We start from the raw sequence: 24,443 nt of genomic DNA, 5'->3' as shown, positions 1-24,443 counted from the left end.
TCAGAGAGAACCGAGGCTTAGGGAAGGGTGAGTGACACCCCAAGAGCAGGCAAGCTGTCAAATGCCAACCCCACCCAAGTTCTAGGTTCCAAAATCTGTGCTAGGTTCTCATCAGTTTCCAACTTAAGAGGAGACCATAAGTGGTGAGAGGACAACAACCGTGTGAGCAACAGAGACGAGGGGGCAGCGTGGGGACAGACCCCTAAAGGAAATTTTGTGGGGCCAGGGCTGGGAAGAGAGCAGGCTTCCAAAGGCACACAGTTAATGGGAATAATCTTCTCTTGCTCTCAGTCTTCTGTGTGACTTCAAGTTGGCGGTGAGGTCCCCAGGACCCCTCTGCATTCATGGTCTGCTCAACATGCTGGCACCCCTGAGAGATTTCTAACCTAACACTCAAGTTTGCTCAGTTGACCATGAACTGTAGACAACCTCTCTCCTCTGGAATGTCCTGAAGTACTAATAATAGCCCAATATGAACTCAACAGCTTGGTGCTTCAGTGCATGACCCCCATCACAGGGGTTTCCTGGGCCTTCATTGTGCCAAAGCCCGTGTCCCCTTCTCAGAGCAATGGTTGTGAATGCATTATATATTTGTATGTGTATATGCCAATTACAGTGATGTGCTGATATCAATAAATTAGAAATTGTTACATAATGTCTCCTTAGCTATTAAGTACATTAAATAACAAAATCTAGTAGTGAGTTGAATAAATGCTATTATTTTGAAATAACGAGGAGCATCAACTGTATTTCTAGATATCCATGACAATGATTGCTATGAGAATACCTCTAACTCATGATGGTAACAAATCAAATGCATGGGCACTACTCAAAATGCTGTGGTCTATTGCTGCTCATGATTAAAGAAAATACTGAATTTTTGCTAAAGGTTTGATGAACATAAAGATGTGGTTTTTCTGTTTGTCTTCCCAGGCTCCTTAAATCGTATCTTTACCCCATATTATGAATTTCCAAGTCATGGTTTCCCCGATTCAATTTCCTTGAAAAATTCTCTTGGGCTTTTGATTGGACTTCTAAATGAATCTTTAGATCAAACTGGGGGTGGCTGAGATGTTAAACATGCTGTCTTCCTGTCTGTGATTACTGGAGGCTGTATTTTATGCAGTTTTGCTTTAATGTCTTTCAATATAGTTTTTATAATTATCCCCATTATGTTTTGCACAGTTTCCTAAGATTCATTCTTAGATACTTTATGTGTTTTGTTATTATTTGCTATTCTATTTAATTTATCATCTAACCCCAGCTAGAGTTTAAAGTGAAATCAGTTTTTGGGATATGGAGCTATTAAGCCAGTCAATTAGCTACTTTTGGATTTTTTACCTCTACAGTCGTACCATCTGAAAGTGATGACATTTGCTTTTTTGTTTTTTTTCAATTCTATGCTTTTAATTTGTAAATGTTCTCTTATATCCTGATTGGACTTTGAGAGCAGCATTCAGCAGAAGCAGTGATGCCTATTAAAGTCTTCTTACTGATTTCAAAGGAAATTCTTCTGATAGTTCTTCCATTGAGGGGCAGTGGGCTGCAACCAACTTTTAGCAGTTGGCAAGAGCCAATCGTTAACTTTTCATGAATTTTGTAAGCCAGTTGTTAAAATACAGCCATTATTAAAGATTAAATTGTAGAAAGTTACAGTGAAATAAATCATGTTAAAAACAAAGGTAAGGGGATCCCTGGGTGGCGCAGCGGTTTGGCGCCTGCCTTTGGCCCAGGGCACGATCCTGGAGACCCGGGATCGAGTCCCACGTCGGGCTCCCGGTGCATGGAGCCTGCTTCTCCCTCTGCCTGTGTCTCTGCCTCTCTCTCTCTCTCTGTGACTATCGTAAATAAATAAATAAAAAACCTTTAAAAAAAAAAAAAACAAAGGTAAGTTCTCTAAACTCACCACTCATTACTCTATTTCATGGCATCTTGCTATTATCTGTGCTCTTGAGGTTATTTCAGTGTCTTGGGTCTGTAGGCTGGAAATATTGTCTAATGGTGTGAACATGTGTGAGTCTCTTTTCAGTCCCATGCTTGGTGATATCACACTGACAGCTTGTAATTGGCCACGATGGGAGTAGGTACACCATAGAAGATGGCAAATGCTACCAGTCAGGGCTTTTATTTTCTTTAAGAGCCTGTTGTTAGCATTTACTAACACACCTCTGACCAAGACTGATGGTTGCCACAGGTTCTAGCATTTTCTTAGCCTGTTAACTAAAAAGGGAGGGAAAGAAGGAAGGAGAGGAGGAAGAGGAGGAAGGAAGTAGGGAGGGGGAGAAGAAGACAAGCCTTGAGCAGGGAGTTAACCGGAACTTGGTATTTTCTGCACAGATAACTGTGATGCTGCGCTGGCATCCACCTTGCCGCGAGAAGCCTTCAGCAGCTCTTCGGAGCTGTCCAGCAGCCACGGCCCGGGCTTTGCAAGTCTTAATCGCAGAGATGGTGAGTCTGATACCGTATTGTCCTTGATCCATCATGATTCTTTCTCAGGGAGAATAATTATCATTCTTACTTAATATTCATTCTTATGGTTCACAAAGTAATTATATTGCAGTTTAATGAAAATGAAGAAGCAGTTCAACATTTTATTGTTTCTTTCCTTCCTTCTTCTTTAATCTTTTTTGTTTGTTTGTTTTGACATCTCCCTTCCCTGTTGATGGACAGCAAATGATCATCAATGAGATTCAAATCAGAAAGAGATTATTGGACGCTCTAGATTATTTCCTAATTTATCACCCCTTTTTAGCTTTAGGGCACCCTATGGACGAGTGACTAGTCAAGAATAGGTATCATGAGTAGCTAAACCAACAAATGGATGAGCCAATGTCATGGGTGCTGAGGGACACCCAACAAGTCACTGGCATCAGTGAGATGGGAAGCTGCCTTAGGAGAGTGATGGGGAAACAGCTCCATCCCAGGAGCTGGCCTGGGAGGAGCCCGAGGGAAGGCATCTGTTAAAAATAGATTCCCTTTGTATGTGTAGGAAGGGCGATAATGGATTACTTTTTGAAGAGATATTTACTCATTCTTGCTCCTTGAATGTCATTGACTCAGTTACTTTTTCTTTTGCACAAATAATAGTTCAATGGATTGAATAAGCTAATACATACAAACTCAAATGTTTTACTATCTTTTTAAAGGGATAGGTTAATTTTTTTGGTGAATTATTAATTCAGAAAGTGAAATTTTATCTATTTATTTTTAAAGATTTTATTTATTTATTCATGAGAGACACAGAGATAGAGAGAGGCAGAGACACAGGCAGAGGGAGAAGCTGGCTCCCTGCAGGGAGCCCAATGCAGGACTCGATCCCGGGATCCCGGGATCACTCCCTGAGCCAAAGGCAGATGCTCAACCACTGAGACACCGAGGTGCCCCAGAAAGTGACATTTTAAATTAACTGTGTCCCATGTAAATGTAAAACTTGAAGCTAGGACTATGCAATTGAGCATTTCCTCCCTTTATCTGGTATTTCTAAGATCATAGTTTAAGTATAGCTTGAATTTTATTGTATCCTTAAAAATCAAATGCAGGAACCCTGCAAGTGACCAAATAGACTGGTAGGGCAGATTAAGGACACAGTGAAGGATTTTGGCAAGTTTAGAGGGGAGAGCATACCCACTGATGACCACCTTCATGGTCCTTTATGAAGAAGCAGCATTTCCGGCCAGATAATTTACTCCTCCAGATATTTATGAAGCATCAGGCATGATAACTTTCAGTTCTCCAATGAAAATATCTTCTCATTGAGGCCAGATTTCCATTAATAATTAAATGATCAAATTTACTATTTTTGGTCTGGTGGTTACTCTAATACCAGCTTAACATCTAAACTTTCCAGTGGTTGCCCAAAGACTATAAAACCTAAATAAGCACCATACTTAATTAGTTTAAAGAATCCCGAGGGGTCTGTGTATTGTGTTTCTGATTTGCATATACAGAATATCTTTATGATTCAGGCCTCCCGTCCTGTCAGTGCATTGGCACTGGGAAGTTTATAAGCATTTGGAGAGAAAATCCCAATGTTTAAGATGAATTTATTTCCATTACATTTAATTAAAAAATTAATAACTTAGAATATGATAAGCAGCCATTATAAAATGGTAAGTATAAAACCTATTTGCTATGTTCAGATCACTCTCTTTGCAAATTTAAATTAATTTTTTTAAGAGCATGGCAATCAACTGATGAGGTTTTTTTTTTCTTATGGTTGTTGTTACTCTGATTGTATACAATCCCCATTTCATGAAATATTCCTTCATTTTACCATCTGATTTCATACCCATTGCTAAAACTAGATTCATCTAGCACAGTTTATTGATATTCCTTCTGGAGGATTATCTATGTATATTTTCTTTTAAAAGCCAGCGTATCAGATTAGCCAGCATATCCTTACCAGCTGGAGAACAGATTAGCTCACTTCAGTTGAGGATATTATGATGTAAAACGTGGATTGTGTAAAATATGGACGATTATAATAATGACAACGATGATTCTTCATATATAGTACTTTTGGCTTTTTTGAAAATTCTGTGCATGATCTGGTGATGGAAATCATGTTAGACTACTTGTTATATGATTAGAATTTCCTTGGTGTATGTTATGGTACTTGGAGGTTTTATTTTTTTGTATTTGTTACTTATTTTATATTTAAAGATTTATTTATTTACATGAGAGAAGGAGGGAGGGGGGAGCAAGCCATGGAAGGGCAGAGGGAGAGAGAGAGAATCTCAAGCAGATTCCCCACTGAGCAAGGATGCTTGATCTCAAAACCTGGGAGATCAAGGACCTGAGACAAAATCAAGAGTCGGGCACTTAACCCACTGACACATCCAGGAGCTCCATGGTACTTGGAGGTATTAAAAAAGATGGTCTGTTTTACCTCCCTATTTTCTTATTTTTCCCAGGAGTCTTTGAGCTTTATAATGTTTTTCTGAAAAATTAGAAATATCTGAAATATCATGGCTTCTGCTAGGGATTTTATGTGGAGCTGATCACTGCATCTACTTGATGCATGGGGTTGTAAGACTAGGTGGGACATTATTTTGCTTTATTTTATATTATATTATATTATTATTATTATTAAGGATTTTACTTATTTACTTATTTTAGAGAGAAAAAATGCATGGTGTGGAGGGGGAGGGAAGGGTAGAGGGACAAGAAGACTCGATCCTGAGCTTGGAGCCTGACTTAAGACTTGATCTCACGACCCCAAGATCAGTACCCAAGTGGAGATCAAGAGTCAGACACTTAACTGACTGAGCCACCCAGGCATCCCATAATTTTAGATTGAAATCTATCTATCTATCTATCTATCTATCTATCTATCTATCTATCATCTATCTATCAGCCAAAGGGGAGAGGTGGGTCCATGAGGTTCAGTAAACCATGACTCCTGTGTAACCATGTGTTTTTCAGTGTCTTCTGTGAGTCCCCTAATGGAAGTGCTAGTTACTGTGGAGATAATACTTAGTATCATCACTCAATATAAGACTAAGAGCTCATGAAGTTTATTTTTGGAATCTCTCTTCTGGTTCCTCTAAAGTTTCTGTAATGATGTCCAAAGTTGGGTTCTCGATAATACATTAAACAAAATGCCCACGTTGATGTAATACATACTACTTTTTTATACAAAGGAACATAAATTGCTGCAAGTTAACATCCCCAAATGCCTGAATGTATAATTTTTCTAAACTGATAGATTTTAAGAAGTAAATCATAGACAAATACATTTATTCATGTACCTGCTCCAGAAAATTGATGCCATTAGATAAAATGCAAAGTCCTTGAAAATTGGGCTTGATTGTTCATATTGGCTGATTTTGTTTCCATCAATTTTAAATTGAGTATTTCCTAAAATTGCAAGTTACTAATATTTCTTAGGCAAAATCCAGATTGCTGAAATCTGACCTTATAAATAAGAACATGCTTGACTTCATATTTTTCTTCTCAAATGTCTTCTAAAGAGTCTTCGTACTCCAAGTGTATCCAGGTGAAAGTTCATTAACAAAAACAACAATCCCCTCCTCCCCGGGGGGAGCATCTGAGTGACTTAGCCTGTGAGGCATTTGCCTTCAGTTCAGGCCATGATCCTGGAGTCCTCAGATGGAGCCCTGTATGGGCTCCCTTGCTCCATGGAGTGCCTGCTTCTCCCTCTCTCTCTCCACCTGCGGGTCCCCATGCTTGTGCGCTCTCTCTCTCTCTTTCTCTCTCTCTCTCTCATATAAATAAATAAAATCTTAAACAAGCTGGCTTAGTTAGCACTCCAGAGACTGTGTTCCAGTTCTGGACACCATGCTCTCCCCAACCATCTGATCTGTAAGCGCAGTCATGGTCGTGAGGTGCGTAGTCATGGTCGTGAGGTGAGTGGCCTTGCCAGAAGATATTTGAAATTGACTCAGGAAGACACATACACATGGTCTTCCTCATTTATCTCCCCAGAATGCTTGCATGAACACTTAACTTCCAGAGGGTGGGCCTGCTCTGTTCCTGACTCAGGTGCTGAAAATCATGGCTTTTAATGCAGCAAGTCACCTCACTGGTGGCAGTGCAATGAGGCTGCATGAAATTTAACTTTATCAAAAAATGACATTTCAGAATGCTACATTGGTTATTGCACACAGAAAGTAGATGGGGACAAATTGAGCTGACTAGATGTTTTCTTTTCTCTTCGTATTTTCCACCTTTCCCGTATTGAAACATTGAGCATGCAGAGCACAGACTGTGTTACCTGTGGATGGAGCCAGGACAGATTTTGTCTGATGATGCCGATACAATTAATGGCTGAGTATTTAATTTAATTTAATTTAATTTAATTTTTTAAAGATTTTATTCATGAGAGACAGAGAGAGAGAGAGAGAGAGAGGCAGAGACAAAGGCAGAGGGAGAAGCAGGCTCCACGCAGGGAGCCCGACGCGGGACTTGTTCCCAGGACTCCAGGATCACACCCTGGGCTGAAGGCAGGTGCCAAACCGCTGAGCCACCCAGGGATCCCCAATGGCTGAGTATTTTAGAAACTACTCTCAGCATTAAGATATTTTTTCCTTAATAGTGAAGTACAGTTATAATACAAGTCTATACTAGAGGTTTTAGCGAGATAAATAAGTAAAGAAAAAATGATTAGATTAGGAAAAATGCTTAGATATGGCTATTGGATACCAGTTTCTTTTAACATTGAACTCTGATTATTTGAACTCTGCAATATCCCAAATAGGGCATGATGAAAAATTCACTGGTTTTTAACAAAGAAATGTTTTTAAAAATTGAAAGAGTAAATAATTTAAATATCTAAAATTGTGTCAACAGCTGACATACATCAGAACATTGCATCAAAAATGTTTGATGCAAATCTTATAATAGTAAAGTTTTCTGTTATATTTTTTTCATAAAATTGCAGTTCCTATAAATTCCCATCTTTTATTCACAGGCCAGGAGGCTAATGGAGCTGGCCAGCATTCCCAGTTAATAGAATGAGCAATTTAAGTTGCAATAAAGGGTGTTGAACACCAGATTTTTATAAGGGCATATGGATATACTGGGAAGGTTTTGCCTCTGGACATCAGATTCTGAATTCTGTTTATCTGGCTTCCTTAAAAGTTTTTAGACTTATTAGGGTTAATGCACAGTCTCTTTGTAAACTACCATTTATTTTTCTTTCTTTACTTTCCTTCCAAATGACTTTGTAGATACTGGGTAGAGGGGGCAGGCCAAGCATAATAGCATCAATGTAAAATATGCCCATGTACTAAAGCACAGAGCACTGTCTTGGTAGCCATGGAGTTTTATTAAATCACAGCTTGTCTAAAATGCAAGATGAAAAGAAAATAAAATAAGATTAAAAAATAAAATAAAATAAAATAAAATAAATAAAATGCAAGATGGTAGCATGTGGGAAGAGAAGCCCCAAACACCAGGGTGTGTGCAGACATCATGCAGACCACACACACAACTGCTCTGATCCTCCCCATAGCCCTCCACAAGCTCTGAACTCTCCAGATTCCTACCATAGAGCCTGAGGTACTAGATGAGACAATCCAGAACAAACCCAGTATTTTCAGAATTGCCAGAGACCTTCACGGAGGCAGCGTTGGGGGCCGGTTTCTCTTCCAAGCAGCCCAAGTTGGGATCCCTGGGTGGCGCAGCGGTTTGGCGCCTGCCTTTGGCCCAGGGCGCGATCCTGGAGACCCGGGATCAAATCCCACATCGGGCTCCCGGTGCATGGAGCCTGCTTCTCCCTCTGCCTGTGTCTCTGCCTCTCTCTCTCTCTCTGTGACTATCATAAAAAAAAAAAAAAAAAAAAAAAGAATTACCCCAGGGGAAGACAATTCTCCCTCTCTTCCAGATTCAGTAGTCTTTTTTTGGGTAGGAGAATGTCTCCTGGAGATGCTTCGATTTCTCTGTGTGTTTCCTGCTCTTTTCAAGACCGTTTGGGTTTACAGGCTGGGCCATGCCCTCGTGGAGCTGGATGGTGGGTGGGACTCCTCCTGCTGTTTGCTGAGGGAGTTTGTTGGCTCTTAACACTGGGGGTTAGTTGGCACCCACTCCCGAGGCCTGTGGTGGTTTTATTTTACTGGTGCTTTTTTGGCAAGGCCACCACTTGCTAGGTCACCTGCCCCTTGAGGGATAGGTCTCATGTCACTTCCTGTCTCCCTGAAATCTGACTATGAGTCTTACCTGGTTTCGAGCCTGAGCAATCAGGCCACAGTCTTCCATTACAAGTTTAATCTGTTCTTGCCAAGTTGACCTTCTGTTCAGATCCAGTTGGATTCTCATTTAGCTTCTGTGTCTGCTTTGGATGGCCAGTGGTGGATTCTGGGTCACCATGCCAAGGGGAAAAGAGCAATGGACGTCTTGTCCTGGCAACTCGGCCCAGAAGTGACCTATCAAGTCCACTCACAGCTTGTTGGCCAGAGCCAGTCACGTAGCTTCACCCAACTGCAAGGGGCTGGGAGTGCTGTCCTCCACGTGCCTGGAAGGGAGAAAGCAGGCAAGATTTGGCAAGGATGTCCTGACTGCACAGCCCCTGCAAGCTGGTCTCCCAGAGTTCCAACGGAAGCCACGCCAGAGCCTGACCTCTGCTTTTCACTGATTACTCTCACCTTTCTTATGCCCTGGGGCTTCATTCTCCATCAAGGTGTCTGACTCACCCTTCTGTCACCCTTACTCATCTTCTGCTTCATCTCCTTCCAAGTCCCCAGGGTCCCCACCTGCTCTTCCAGAACCAAGTCCTCGCACATTGTGATTCCCATTTCCTGAGTTGCCCTTTGCCCTCCTGGCTTCTCTGGGGCTCAGTGGCATCATGATCACCCGCTACCAGATTTGCTGGAGAAAAGGAGCAAAAAACATAGTTTAGCTTTTCAGAATTATTTCATTGCTTATAATCTGCATGGTAAGTGCCTCGTGGCAGCCACAGTTTTGCCATGAAATTTCCATTTCTCCAAGAGTCCGTCATGCTGTGACATACTTGGCAACTGCCCTCATGGGATTTGGGAGCCCTTCTAAGGACCATCACGTTCTTAAATAGTTGTCTAGCAAATTCTAGTCTGTTCCTTTTCAAAATGATTCACTTTTTATATCACTCATAATACACAGAGAGGTTCATAGAAGTTATGCATTTAACAGTATGTACCTTTGACACATATCAGGATGGCTTTGTTCACTTTTTAATAAGTGCCATTCCTGTAGACATGTATTTTGTCCAAACCTTCCTGCCCCCTGTACTACTTGCAGGGTTTTCCATCCAGCCACATTCAATTGCATTGCCCCTTCTAGGGATTTCTTTCTTTCTTTCTTTCTTTCTTTCTTTCTTTCTTTCTTTCTTTCTTTCTTTCTTTCTTTCTTCTGCCCAGGACCTCTGGCTAAAGATGCACCAGCTAAGGTGACCCTCATTTCTACCAAAGTGGTAAGGTCCAGTTAGCAATCTTTCGTGAGGCACCTGGCATCCCTAATGGTGCATAGGTTGGGTGTCCTGAGCTACATGTTTAACTTGTGCCCCAGGAAGACCATAGTCAGTGACCAAAGCTGCTAGGACCTGCCCGTAGGCCCTGTGGGCAGCTGCCTTGCTGCCTTGAACGTGGATGGAGACCTGCCTGGACTAGGGGCTGCCTGTGAGATGGTGATCCAGAGCTCACTGTTCTCTCTTTCCTGTGATCCTTGCAGCCCGACTCTTGTTTTGTTGCCCTGTTTCCTCTAAGGGAATCACGTGGAGAAGGCTTTGCTCTGACACAGTCAAGTACCATCCTTTGAAGGCCCCCGCCCGAAGTGCTTCTTGTCAGCAGCACCCACGCTTGCTTCGTGACGCTCAGGCCTCATCCTTTTTGCATTCATTAAGACACTCTATTTTGTAGAGCAGGTAATCTGTGCATGACTCTTCATCAGAGCACTCACAGTGAGCTTACGGATTGTTATGAATTAAGCTCTATGGCAGCCTTAAAGAAAATGCAAGGTTGAGCCTCAATGGAATTCTTTTCCAGAGGCGTTTGGCTGACTGAGCAGTCACAAATGGGGGGATCGTTTAGTTGTCATGGTTTTATTTCCGAGCATCTCCCCCTTGCACTTCCTGACACAATCCTCCACCATGTTTAATTTTTTTAAAAAATGACACGTTGCCTTGAGAGCAGCAGTGGGGTGTCCATGGGAAGCGGGGGAGGGGGATGGTGAGGACCGTGGCGGCCCAGCCTCACCCGGTTCTGCAGCTGTGCAGCTTGGCCTGAGGATGCTCGGATACCCTGTCTGTTCTGCAAACTCAGGGGGCTATGAAAGTGATGCTTTCATAGAACGAGGACACATCCCAGAGCTGCCCTCCTTGGGAACGTGGAGATTTCATGGGACAGGAATAAGCTCAGCCACACAGTCTATGCGGTCGTAAATGAGGGGTTTACTGCTTGTTCGGATTGTGATAGGCTTGCAGGGCAAGTCTCGTTCTGCTTCTAAGGTGAGAAATGAGCTCATCGTCTTATCCACACTATCCACACAGAACTTCAAACGTGAGCTGAAGAGTCTCAGATCGACTCCGATCTGTGCAATTCTCTACTATCTGTTCCCTTAAAACTCGGTCAGGAATACATGTGAGAACAGCAAAGCAGAACACACAGTGTTGACAGATTTTTGCTTGTTTTATGCAGAAAGAGCTGCAGTAATGAATGCTCGGTGCCAAAGGGTGTAGAAAGTCGTCCCTGGGGAGGCTGTAGACAGCTTCGGGGAGCATTTGCACACCTGAGTGCTTCCAGGATGTTTCCTTTTCCACAGGATCGCTGGCATTTAATACAAATCTCAGATTGGCTGGTGTACACAGTTTTTATTTACCTTTTGAATTGTCTGTTTACAAAGCCATTTTAAAATGGCTTGCACATAGAAATCTGGTTTACAACTAGGCAGCTGCGTCTGACTTTGGCCTTCTGGATGCACTTTTTGGGAAATGTCCCGTTCTCCCTGGCTCAGGCCGCTGGCACAGTGAAGGAGGCCCAGCGGGAAGGGAATCAGAGTCCAGGTAGGGAGGCCCAGAGGCAGGCTCTCTGGACCTGCTCCAGCATGATAGCCAGAAATGCTACCTGTAGATAGCTGGAATCGCTTCCTAGGGAATCAGAGCTGCAGCAAAATGCTTCATCCCCTCAGCAGCATTGACAGGGTTATGACACAGCCTTCAGCGTGTCGAGCCCAAGGATCCAGGAGTGGGGAGGTCAGGGGGCATCCACGGAGACCGTCTGCCTGCTGACCCCTCTTTTCTGGGGACGCCTGTCATCTCCTGGGGGTAAGTAGGAATGAGCTCCTGCCTCTCTCCTGCTCTTCCTTCTCATGCTGGGCCCTGCCTGGAACTTGGGATAAAGCACCTGTAGATTGAGAGGAAAGAGGACACATGTAGCTGGCTGAGATCCCATTTGAGACAATGGAGTAATGATCCTTCATGGTAGTGGTGATGGTGGGGGCGGGGGGGACTTCCCTTGACAACAATTGCAACTTAGCCATTTATCTGCTTGGCATATAGACGCCCTAAAGTTGGGTGGGTCTGTTCACTTCACGTTAACCCACTTGACTTTTGCTCTCATGGTCATCTTTTTTTTTTTTTTAATTCAAATTCAAGTTAGTTAACATATAGTGTATCATTAGTGACAGAGACAGAATTCAGTGATACATCAGTTGCATAACACCCAGTGCTCATGATCTCATGTGCCCTCTTAATGCCCATCCCCAAAGTGACCCCATCCCCTCAAGTCCTCCCCTCCAGCCACCCTCAGTTTGTTTGCTATAACAAAGAGTCTCTTATGGTTTGTTGCTCTCATACTTGTTGAGACTGGAAGAAAGCATACGCTTTGGCTTTTCTGCCCCGGGTAATGTTCTTCTCTGCGTAAAGCCAATGGTTTATAAGGGCGCATGCCCTGTGATCACCGGGAACCGTGGTCACTGTCATCGTGATCAGTGGACAGAGTAATTAAGGCCCCACTGAGAGTTTCCTAGTCAACCTTTCTTGTCTCTGAGGAACTGACCCTGCCTGTATCTGAGCCAACCAGGGATGGGGGAAGCAGTCACACAGGAATAACTAGACACAGACACCTTCCCACGGATCAATATAAAATACAGTGTGGTGAGTGGTAAGGAAACACTACTGAATAGCTGATAAACCACAGGGAGATGTTCTGAGGCAGGGTAGAGAATGACAGGGGGCCAAGCTTTCATAAAACATCCTCACAGGAACCTGAAATGATTGTGTTGTCCTCATCTACAGAGCAGAGACTGTAAGGCCAGTCCCACTTGCTGGGTGTACGGGGTGGGGGGGGTTGGGGTCACATGTGGGGCCTTGGGCAAGGTCCTTAGCACATCATGCATGCACAACAAGGTTTGGCTTTCTTCATGTTCTTACCTTTATCTGATATGAAGTGGCCGGCAAGACACCATTCAGTAATAAGGTGACCGGGAAAGCTCGATGGCCGTGCTGTGGCCCCTTGTTCACCTGGAAGCCTCGGCAGTGATACCTGTTACATCTATGACTGTCTTCCAGCGCTTCGCAGCGGATGGGAGGGTAGGGGGAGCACTGCATGCTTAATGCATCTTCCTGCCGAATCCTCCTTATAGCATGAGCACACACCTAGCACGCCTTCCCTGGGAGTAAGAAGGATGCTTTGTGTTGGGCGACCTCACACGGGCACTGCAACCTTGTTCTGTGCAAGCAGGGCCCTCTGGCTAGGTTTTCCTTTGTACACGCTGTGATGCTTTATTCAGGAAGGGGCAGAGGTAGGAGGGAGGTGGGTGGTGATGGGAAAACACAGTCCACGTTGGCACCCAATGGCCCCCATTGGCATCCAGTGGCCCTCATTAGCCCCTAGCGGCCCCCAGTGGCCCTCATCGGCACCCAGTTTCCCCCATCAGCACCCAGTGGCTTCCATCAGCACCCAGCAGCCTCCATCGGCACCCAGCAGCCCCCATCGGCACCCAGTGGCCCCCATGAGCACCCAGCGGCCTCCATCAGCACCCAGCAGTGATCTGGGGGTTCCCAGGGTCCGTGTTATCCTGCCAAAGCCAATTGCCCCCTGGCCTTTGTGGGTTCTGAAATTCCATCCCTTTATCAGAATACCCAGTTAATCGAATTGCTTAATTTGCATACCAGTAGTCTCTGGTCACCACAGGTAAAGAACAGGAGATGCTCAGGGGCCATTGCCTACAGGTGTTGAGGGCTGGTTGACAGGTAGCTGCACCTGTGTGAGAGCTGGTCCCGGGTGACAAGCTAGAGATATCATGACATGTTTACTGAATTGTGCTTCTCCACAAGGGTGATGCCATGCTACTATTTCCATGAGAGATGAAAATTGCCGGGGAAAGATGGTGAAATGTAAGAAGAGGTATCATCAGTACCCTCTCTAGGACTTTACTACCAACTAGGATGAGCCAAAATAATACAGGGCATTTATGTACTTTCTCGAAGATTTAAACTGATCTATATAAACTTTCAAATGTGGAGTCTCCACAATACGACGATCAGTGGAATGCCATTGCCTAATTTTTAAGTTTATTTTTGTGAGGATCATAAAATCGCACCTAGTCATAGAGTAAGTAATGTTCCTTTGGACCGTTAGCTAGCTCTCAGCTTAGAATCCAGAAGGACTTCCATTTATTGACCAGTAGTGGGACCCTCGGACCAAACAGTAAAACTAATCTTGTCATTAGAGACAAGGAAAGACTGCGAAACTGTCACAGGCTGGAGGACACAGAGGAGACACAGTGTCTCCACCGGATCCTGATGCGGAGAAACGGAGTTAGTGGGAAACACTGGAAAAGTCAAAATAAAGTTTGTCATTTCATTAGTCTCTGAGCCTTGATAAAAGTACTGTGGTGATGTCAGATATTAGCTTTGGTGGACCCTGGGTAAAAAGTAGACAGGAATCTCCTATGCTATATTTGCAACTCTTCTGTCAATTGGAAGTTATTTCAGAATAAAAAATTTAAAAATGCGTTCCAGAACAACCAAAACTGCAGTGTACTTAAGGATTCTGGGTCAGAGAAGAAGGCATTGTGCTTATGGCACATTAACAGGAAAATTTGGAATACTTCAACAAAGATTCACTGTGGGAAATCTGGGTAGAAAGAAATTAGAAAGGCTTTGGGTTCTAAAGAACTTGTAACTTTAGACTTTACGAAAGGTGGTACATGGGCAAGTTGTGCTGCTAAAGGAGGACGTGGTGAAGAAACGTACATGCCTGCCTCCTGTTGGTGCCTCTGTACCCTGATGCAAATGCCCCTCATTCCCTCCCCTCCGAGCTGCCCTGTGACCCTGTCACACCCCTCCTGACACACACTCAGCCCTACTGGCTTTAGCAAACCAAGTGTGGATGTCAGCGAGAGCTCCTAACAAGAAGATGGTAAGTGTTGTCTGATGCTTTAGGCCTCATTATGGAAACCTCGAGGTAGGTGCCAGCACAGTGAGGGGAATTTTTTTTTTTAAACTGCCTTTGTCATATTAGGGATTATTTATGTGACTCGTGTTTTCTAGACATGGATAATTAGCAAAATATCAATTCCAGAATGTGTATCAAGCTTATTTTCCCATTTTTTATTGCTTATTAATTTAAAATCAGAAAATTCAACATGAGAGCTAAATCCAAATCCAAAACTCATGTTTCTGTTAAGCTGGAAGAATGAAATATATCAACAAGACATCCTTGGGTTGCTCTAACTTTTCTGTTTCTCATCTATTTCTCTATGGACAAAACAAAGCATCCATCATGATTTCTGCTCCACAGCTATTGTCTCGAATACCTGAAAATGTCCTTGTTATTCACTCGCTCTGGATTCTCCCTTAAACTCCCTGCTGCCTCTCAGAGGTGTCTCTCCCTGTGCAGAAAAACCTTCACCTCTGCCCCTGACATACTGCATTTCAAATCGTTCTTTGAAATGTGTTTCTCGCATGAATCTGTAAGCATATCGAGTGTAGGGCTGTGCCATCCATCACCACCTTTCTCATCTCAGCATTCAGTACTGTACTTCCTCAGATTTGGGTTTGATAATTAAGCTTTTCTAGTTCTACCATGGTCTGAATGTTTTTCTTTAGATCAGCCAAGAGTAAGTCCCACGTAAAGGCCAGTAAAGACACTAGCTTCAATCATGGATGCAGTGGCATGGTGTTTGCTTGTTCACCTGCTGCGTTAGGCACTTTCACTTAGTGGGACCCCTGGACATTAGAGAGTCAGGGGTTATGAGCTCAAAACCAAAGCAATTAACAATTAATAATGTAGGAGTCATCTATTTACCTACTCTGTGGTTTTGAGTGCATGTGTGTGTGTGTGTGTGTGTGTGTGTAATTATGAGGGGGTTAAATGTTCCAGGATTTGAAACTCTGATTTTCATCTGTTTTATGTGTGTTCCCATTCTTACAGAACCATATAGATCTTAAAGGTTTCTTTCTCTTTACCATGTTTCTTCTGTTTCTGTTTCCATTACAAGGGGCTGGTGGCTGGTCTCCACTTGTGTCAGATCAATACCAGTGGCTGCAGATTGACCTTGGGGAGAGAATGGAGGTCACGGCTGTGGCCACCCAGGGGGGATACGGGAGCTCCGACTGGGTTACCAGCTACATCCTCATGTTCAGCGATGGCGGGAGGAATTGGAAGCAGTATCGGCATGAAGAAAGCATCTCGGTACGTTCCTTCGGTGGAAGCAGTCTGTCAGAGCATGAATTACGCCAATTACTACGTGTTGCTGCAAATCTGTCAGATCAAGTCTAGAAATGGAGCCTCCTAAATTACTTGAAAATGTTTTCAAGGGAATGTAAGACACATGTGGCATTTTAAAATCTGCTGCCCATGTATAATTTATGAAATAAGTAAAACAATTTTGTAATGTAGTGAAATATGGAAAATGTCTTCCCATTATTCCTTAACATGGTGTGAAATCTACAGACTAAAGTCACATGCCACCTACTCTATTTGTTTTTTGTTTTGTTTTGTTTTGCTTTGTTCCATAATCCAGGAGCTGGTATTGCCTTGGTGTTGTTCAATTAAGTAAACTCATTCTTCAGAGTCCTCTGATTAAGTGAGATTCTGAAGGACTCCAAACATTTAAAAATACTTGTAATGAGAGTCTCCCTGTGGACACCGTGTTGAGGGGTGCAGGTCTGGCTCCGACGGAAATGTGGGTGCTGGTGTGGCCCCTTGTCAGAGCATGATTACTACCAGGATTCATGGGAGGTAGATCTCCGGGATTCTTTGGAACTGTAACTACTTTACATTATTTTACACCAGTGACATAGTTTCTACTTCTGATTACATACCGTGCTTCTTTTAGGAGAATTATATTTTGCTTGCCTGACTTTTCATATATTAAAATGTATGAAATTTATTACATAGTTAGCATTTTGAGTCTTCAAACTGTAGTCCTCCCAGAACGAGGAGCTCTGAAAGTAGGGTGTGGTGAACATCTGTAGCATTTGCACGTGACTGGTGGGGCAATGGATGGAGGGGTGCGGCCTGCAGATTTCTCAGGTGGAGAAGGAATTACTTTTTCTGTTTTTTTTCTCTTCTTTTATAAGATGTTTGTTTGTTTATTTATTTATTTATTTGAGAGAGAGAGAGAGAGAGAGAGAGAACAAGCAGGGGGAGCAGCAGAAGGAGAGGGAGAAGCAGACTCCCTGCTGAGCAGGGAGCCTGACATGGGGCTGGATCCCAGGACCCCAGGATCATGACTTGAGCCTAAGCCAGAGGCTTAACCTATGGAGCCACCCAGATGCTCCTACTTTTTTTCTTCTTATTTAAAGTATCCTTGGGGCGCCTGGGTGACCCAATTGGCTGAGCTCCTGACTCTTGATTTTGGCTCAGGTCATGATCTCAGGATCCTGAGATCGAGCCCTGCATTGGGTTCCTTGTTCAGCAGGGAGTCTGCTTTAGATTCTCTCTCTCCCTCTGTGCCCTCTCCCCCTCTCTCATGAATAAATAAATCTTTAAAAAAATACCCTTTAGATGGTTGCCAGGTACTAGGGGAAGGGAGGAATGAAAATTACTATTTAATGGGGACAGAGTTTCAATTTAGAAGATGAATAAGTTCTGGAGATGCATGGGGGTGGTGGTTGCACAACAGTGTGAGTGTTAACGCCATAGAACTGCACACTTAAAAGTGACTAAAGTGGTAAATTTTATATTATGATGATTTACCCACAATAAAAAATATAGTTCGGCTTCTATTTAATTTAGGCTAAGGACATCATGTAACTCTTAAAAATTTTTCTTGTCACAGTAAGAAAAAAAGAATCAGGGAGTAAGCTGTTACTTGTTATCATGTGGCTTATCTATAACACTAACAAGCAACAAAATGATACTATTCATTGGTAACAAATTGGCCTCATTTGAACTTCCTTAGGACTAACTCTGTTACTTAGTATATAAATTCATAGATTATGGTCTATTTAATTTCTTGTCTCTGGACCTCTTTATAGTTCATCAATAAATGCTGGTTTCAGTTGAATTAAGGGGGCACCTGGGTGGTTCAGTCAGTGAAGCATCTGCCTTCGACTCGGTCATGATCCTAGGGTCCTGGGGTCAAGCCCTGCCTTGGGCTCCCTGCTCCCTCTGCCCCTCCCACTGCTTGTCCTCTCTGGTTCTCTCTTTCTGTCAAATAAATAAAGAAAATATTTTAAAAAATTGAATTAAGAAGAGCTAACCAGTTGTCTGACATGAGGTAAAAGAGCAATATAGGAGAGATTTTTGTGTTTTGGGGGCTGGCTGACTTAAATATCCCAAACAAGCAGTTGCCAAGTGTGTGCTTAGAAGTAGATATTGATGTTGAGCTAATTCTAAGAACACCAGGTCTAAACCAGGGTGAAGATCAACAGTAATTAAGAACAAAGAACAGTTAAAGCTTAACAAAGCATCCACTTAGAGAACTTTTGTTCAAAATTAAGTCTTGTTTTTTGAAATCAGCTGATAGTTAATGCATGCTTATTCTCAGCCGTATTAATCAAGGTTCACATTTTTGCCCTCACCCCACCCCAATACATGGTTGAAAAATTGGGACAATTCCTGTTTTTCAGCTGAGCAGCTTGGGAGAAACCATATGTAAGTATTTACCATCTGGTACTTTGTTTAGAGGGGCTCAGGGGAAATAAGGTCAGGAATTAGTAGCATTGTTGACCCTAGACCAAGCAGGTGAGGACAGATGCTTGGACCCTCCAGGTCCACCTGTCATCCTACAGTCAAGACTGGTGTGGTAGCCTCCCTCCCACTCCCGGGGAGCTGGCTTATGGAGACCTGCCTTCCCCTTCTGCATCCCCAGCACATCACTGTGCCAGAGACTGAGCAGAAAGTTGGTAAATCTTTGCTAGATGGATGCACGAGTGGCATCTACCTTCTGACAGGATAGGATGCTTTTCTTGAGGTCCCTGCTCTGCAAGCCTTTGAAACCCTTTGTCTCAGCTCAGGGGTGCTTGAAGCTCCAGGGCAAGCATTCCTTCTGCATTTTCATCTTCTTTAGGACAGGGGCTCATCTTTGTGTTTTCTACAGCCATCACCACAGCTTAAGTGAATTAATCTCTTTGTACACAGTTGACTGACCACAGTGAGTCACACTTGTTGATAATCATGAGATTATCAGTTTCTTGAAAAACGTCAGGCTGACTTGGCTGCTCTCTGGCCCCCTCACACGGTCAGCTGCTCTTACTCATAAGGCACATATTATACCAGAGGCTGTACCCATTCTTCAGCTGGTGGGTTTATGTATAGACTCTTGCTATTAATTTGAGAGTGAATTTAAGATCCAAAAAAAAAAAAAATTGCCTTGAAGTATTTACACTCTTATTAGGAAAAGTAATATTGTCCTTTCCTTAATTTTGTACTGCTGTTGTATGAGGCCACTATGCACTTGGTGGCTTAATGCAAGACAGAGCTATTACGTCACAGTTTCTGTAGGTCTGCAGTCTGGTATACCTGGCTGGGTCCTCTGTGTAAGGTATTGGCAGAGCTGCAGTTTTCCTCCTCCAAGGTGTCTGGTGATCCCCAGGACCCTCCTCAGGTTCTGCGATTCACCAGGGGGACTCACAGGACCAGTGTATAGTCATAAAAGTATGATTTATAAAGGATATAAAGCAAAATGAGTAAAGGAAAAAGGTGCATGGGATGAGGTCCAGAGGAAACCAGACATGAGCTTCCACAAGTCCTCTCCAAATAGAGATGTATAGAACATAATTCCCCCCCCCCCAAACAATTTATAGCAATCGGTGTAAGTGTTGTTAACCATTGAAGCTCATTAAAGACTCAGCAGCCAGGGTATTTATTGGGAGCTGGTCACATAGGCACCCTCCTTGCAAGACCCCCTACAATGAAGACAGGAATTGAATATAAACTGCCCTGTTTGCATAAACATTAGGCCTAGTGAGCCACTCTTATCATTAGGGTCTTGGTAAGAGGCCAATCTTGCGATTTGGATCAGTCTGGGTGATTTGAGAGTCCAACTACATGGTGAAGAGGATGATTCAGGTGGTCTCTGGCTCTGCTGTACCCAAGAGGTAGCCATGCCCACCCCACCTTCCATGAGTTACCTGCTGGCATTTATTTACCTGTACAGAAGGATGGGTTTAAAAGTCTGGGGGAAGCACTTTGACTCCCTGGCTCCAGCTGAGGGGCCATCTGAGAACTCACATCTGTGGTCATTGGAAGAACCCATGTCAGCAGGTGGCCCCATCCACCCCACACTAGGCACCAAAGCTCCTGGGCTGTGGGTGGAGCCATGTAAGGACCTAGAGGCCACCTGAATGGGGCTGGCATGGACTAAGAAGGGAAGAATCCTGGGATGGCCATATTTTCAAATTTCCCATTCTTCATCTCTCTTTATGATCCTTTGGTTTCTTTTATATTTCTCTGGTTTCCTTTCCTGATACATCACATCTTTCTACTCCTATCCTCTGAATCTGGATTATCGTGGTCTCTACAGCTCAACATGTGGCCCACAGTCGATCAGCATCACCTGGGTTCTTGACAGAAATGTGGAATTTCAGCCCTTTTCCTGGTTTACTGGATCCAAATGTTCATTTTAACAAAATTCCCAGAAGATCCCAGAAGTGTGGACCAACATGATGCAAGTCCCATCTGTGGGAGAGATTGTTCTGCTCCTTAACTATCCTTACCTGCCTGGATCATGGGAGATCACACCCCTGCTGGAAGATAGAGATTGTCCCACACACATGTTCACCTGAGCACATGATCCTCCCTGTAATTGGACCTTAGGAACCTCTCTCCATTATCCTGTGGCTGCAAACACCCTCTTCCTCCCCAGTAGTCACCAGTCTAGTGGAACAAAGCCCAGAGTATCTTCTGCTTGTTTTTATCAATAAATAACAACCAAGTGCTTGAAGTTAGTACCATCCTTGAGAACTATGTTATTTCCTGAATCTGTACATTTTGCATTAATTAGGGCTTATTCTTTCCATTATAAACTCATCAGAACTCAAAGATTATATCCCTTAGGAATTCAAGATTGGGCTGTTACTCAGAATGCAATGGCAACTTAGAATTTAAGTGAATTTTTCTTCCTATGCAAGATGTTTGTGTGAGAAAGGCCTTCTTCTAAGACCAGACTGGTAAAATGTATTTGGAAAAAAAATAAGAGAAATTATTTGAAACATAGAATCTAATATAAATAATTCTATTTAATAGATTTCTTTTGCCTTGAAAAAATGTGTATCAGTAGGTCCTAGGGTGAACACAAAAGAGAAATAACAAACCATTTGAAACTTCATTCTACTTTGGATAATTTACAACCTAAACCAAGTAGAAAATGTAGACTAATTAGAGAGGCTAATTAATATTGTATTGAAAGACACAGCAACCTTCTAGTGCTCCACAAGAGGACAAAGGTGATTTTGTAGGGTAAAAAGATTGAGGGTAGAAGAAATGACAGGAAAATACTGGAAGCAAGACAGATGGGATGGGGGGGGGGTGGTGTTCATTATGTCTGCAGTGGTTTATTTTTTAAGAGAAGAGTCTGATGCACACAGAGCTAAATAGTCACCTTGTTAAATCCAGATCACAGGTACATGTGTGTCTGTTTTTTGGGGGGATGTGTCTGAAATATTGCATAACCGAAAAACAAACAAACCCCAAAATACTGAATTCAGGTTTAAAAGAACAATGGTTACTTGGTAAAAATAGAGAAATCATGTGACCCATGTGTGATTTCAAAGTAAAGAGGGATAAAAACCTTGTCCAATCATAATGAGAACAACCTGAATCAGAGATAAGGAAGAGTGTTTGTGTGCAAAGAAGTAGACACTCTGCTAAGTGGAAGCTTTGCTGGGAGCCGAAGTGGAAATTCACCTGACAGAGGTCCATATTAGTTTAGTCATTTAAATACATGTTGGGGGATCCCTGGGTGGCGCAGCGGTTTGGCGCCTGCCTTTGGCCCAGGGCGCGATCCTGAAGACCCGGGATCGAATCCCACGTCAGGCTCCCGGTGCATGGAGCCTGCTTCTCCCTCTGCCTGTGTCTCTGCCTCTCTCTCTCTCTCTCTCTCTGTGACTATCATAAATAAAATAAATAAATAAATAAATAAATAAATAAATAAATAATTAATAATAATTAATAATTAAATAAATACATGTTGGCTTATTTCAGGTCCAGGTTCAGACATTTATTAGTGAGTTGATGACCCAACAAGGCCAGGCCCCACATTGCATCTGAGGTTGCAGAAAGGGTCTGCAGGGTTGGTAAGGTCAGACATGAGGTTCATGCCAACACCAGTCTCACCAGTCCCAAGCTTGGCTCTGAGACTGATTAGTGTTTAGCAGAATGGAGCAACACTTCGATGATTCTGTCATCGATCACTTCTATGTACTCAGCCTTGTTGGGGACATGGTTGTCTCCTTCTTAACCATCCAGCCCATCATGGAAGCATATCGATCACCATGACGGTGACTTTGTACCATACTTTGTTGATTGTGCTTACCACTGTGGACCGCAATTGGATTTTCTATACACGTCTTCCCTTCCTGGGCTCTGAGAACCATTATGTCAGGGATTGAAGCCCCCAGAGGCCCAGGACTATTACGCTTTCTCAATAAAGGGCTATTGTATTGAATTAAGGAAAAGTTGCTGTTCTCAAATAGACCTCAACCAGATGGGTAGTTAAGGATATAGAAACCTTAGCCAACCATGGGAGGCTGCTTATGCAGTGGGAGGCGTTGGGTGCCAAATCTGAGCATGAGAAGACGTTTAACTCTGCTTTCCCCACAAGGCTGTACAAGGATGGTGCCCTATTGAGCCTAAGGGGGTTGCATGTACCCTTAACTGTGGGTCACAGCAACAATAGAGATAAATGCTGGATTCCCTCCATGAAAAACTCTCACAGCAGCTGAAAAGGTTGAGGCAATGAAGTGCATGAGCCATCTGAGCTGCAACTCCATCGTAACCAGTGGCTTCCTGAGAGGCAGGGTGTCCTGTAACCCTGCCTTTGTCAGGGCTCTGCTTTAGGTGCAGAACTAACTAACTTCCTTCCTTTCTTCTTCCTTCCTTCCTTCCATCTCACCCTCCTCCCCTCTCTCTGTCAATGACAGCCCTCTCCAACCCAAAAAGCTTCACTCTGTACCGAAATTGCTTAGACACCCCCCTTCTTTCTCTTCTTTCTCATTTTTTACACATTAGTCTCTTTTACCCCATTCATTCATCTCGTGCCCATGTCACATCAGTTCTGGAGTCAGGGGCTCTGGCCTGTGTATCCCTCTAACCTTTGTACTAATGTCACTGCTTTGTAGAAGTCATAATTTGGCTCGTTTGAATTGCCATGTTATCAGGCCAGGAGGGAGGGATATGGTGGGCAAGCTGAATCTTAAATATGTTAACAAGAGAAGTGGGAAATCTTGAGACATATTACAAATTACGTTACTTTTCGTATTGACCAAGCAGTTGCAGAAGTGGTGTGTGTGTTTTTTTTTTTAAGACACATTTATTCAGCGTCATGATCATACTATTACATTTAGCAATCAACAGCATGGGTGCAAAAAAAAAATCTACATTAGAACCCTTTGTTGGAATGCTTTACCCTTTCCACAGAACAGAAACTAAAATAACCTGTTACACATTTAGTCACAAATACAGTCCTTGAGTTTTTTGCCCATACACATGAGTATTGTCTAAAACATGTCTTCTTTGTAGCAGCTAGGTCCTGCCACCACTGTGCTTGGCTGAGTTCACAAATCTATTGTAACCTTAGCTTCCCTGTCACTTCTCTGGCTCTCCTCTCCTGCTAAGCTTTGTTTCCTGGCAGTAATTAAAACCTTCTGCCACTGCCATAGCTGCTGCTGCTGCTGGAACTGCCATAGCCACCTTGGTTTTGTGGTTTGGCAAAGTATTGGCCTCCACCACCGTAGGGGCCAGAACTTCTGCCTCCAAAATTTCCTCCTTTCATGGGTCCAAAATTTGAGGATTCATTGTTGTAATTGCTAAATTGTTACAGCTTCTGCCACCTCCAAAGTTGCTTCCACTAACACCGCCATAGCCACCTCCTCCTCCTCCATTGTTATAGCTGTCATAGCTGCCACTCCCACAATAGCCACTACCCTGGTTTCCAAAACCCTGTCCACCACTCCCATAGCCTCTCCTTCCTCCAGAGTAACCAGGGCCACCTCCTCCATAACCACCATCATTACCAAATCCGTTATAGCCATCCCCACTGCAACATATCCATCACCATCTCAAATGCCACTGAAGCCACCTCTGACCACTGAATTTCCCTCCACAACCAAAGTTGTCATTCCCACCAAAACTACCTCCACAACCAATACCAAAGTTTCCAGAACAACTTCGGCTTCTTTGGCTGGATGAAGCACTAGCCATCTCTTGCTTCAATAGGGCTTTCCTAACTTCACAGTTGCGGCCATTCACAGTATAGTATTTCTGAATGACAATCTTGCTACAGAGTCGTGGTCATCAAATGTCACAAAAGCAAAACCTCTCTTTTTTGCCACTGCCTTG

At 43.3% G+C, this 24,443-nt stretch overlaps 1 protein-coding gene across 1 annotated transcript in view; it reads left to right on the top strand.

Moving 5' to 3' along the window:
• LOC129500976 (contactin-associated protein-like 3) overlaps positions 1 to 24,443 on the top strand; it is a 186,778-nt gene that overhangs the window by 27,213 nt on the left and 135,122 nt on the right. The window contains exons 2-3 of the mRNA XM_055311909.1: positions 2,338 to 2,448; positions 15,937 to 16,130. Of these exons, the coding sequence (XP_055167884.1) occupies positions 2,338 to 2,448; positions 15,937 to 16,130 (305 nt within the window). The remainder of the gene's footprint in view (positions 1 to 2,337; positions 2,449 to 15,936; positions 16,131 to 24,443) is intronic.

This window comes from Nyctereutes procyonoides, unplaced genomic scaffold (assembly GCF_905146905.1).
Source record: "Nyctereutes procyonoides isolate TBG_1078 unplaced genomic scaffold, NYPRO_anot_genome, whole genome shotgun sequence".
Taxonomy (NCBI): domain Eukaryota; kingdom Metazoa; phylum Chordata; class Mammalia; order Carnivora; family Canidae; genus Nyctereutes; species Nyctereutes procyonoides.
This window is presented reverse-complemented; position numbering and strand designations above follow the sequence as displayed.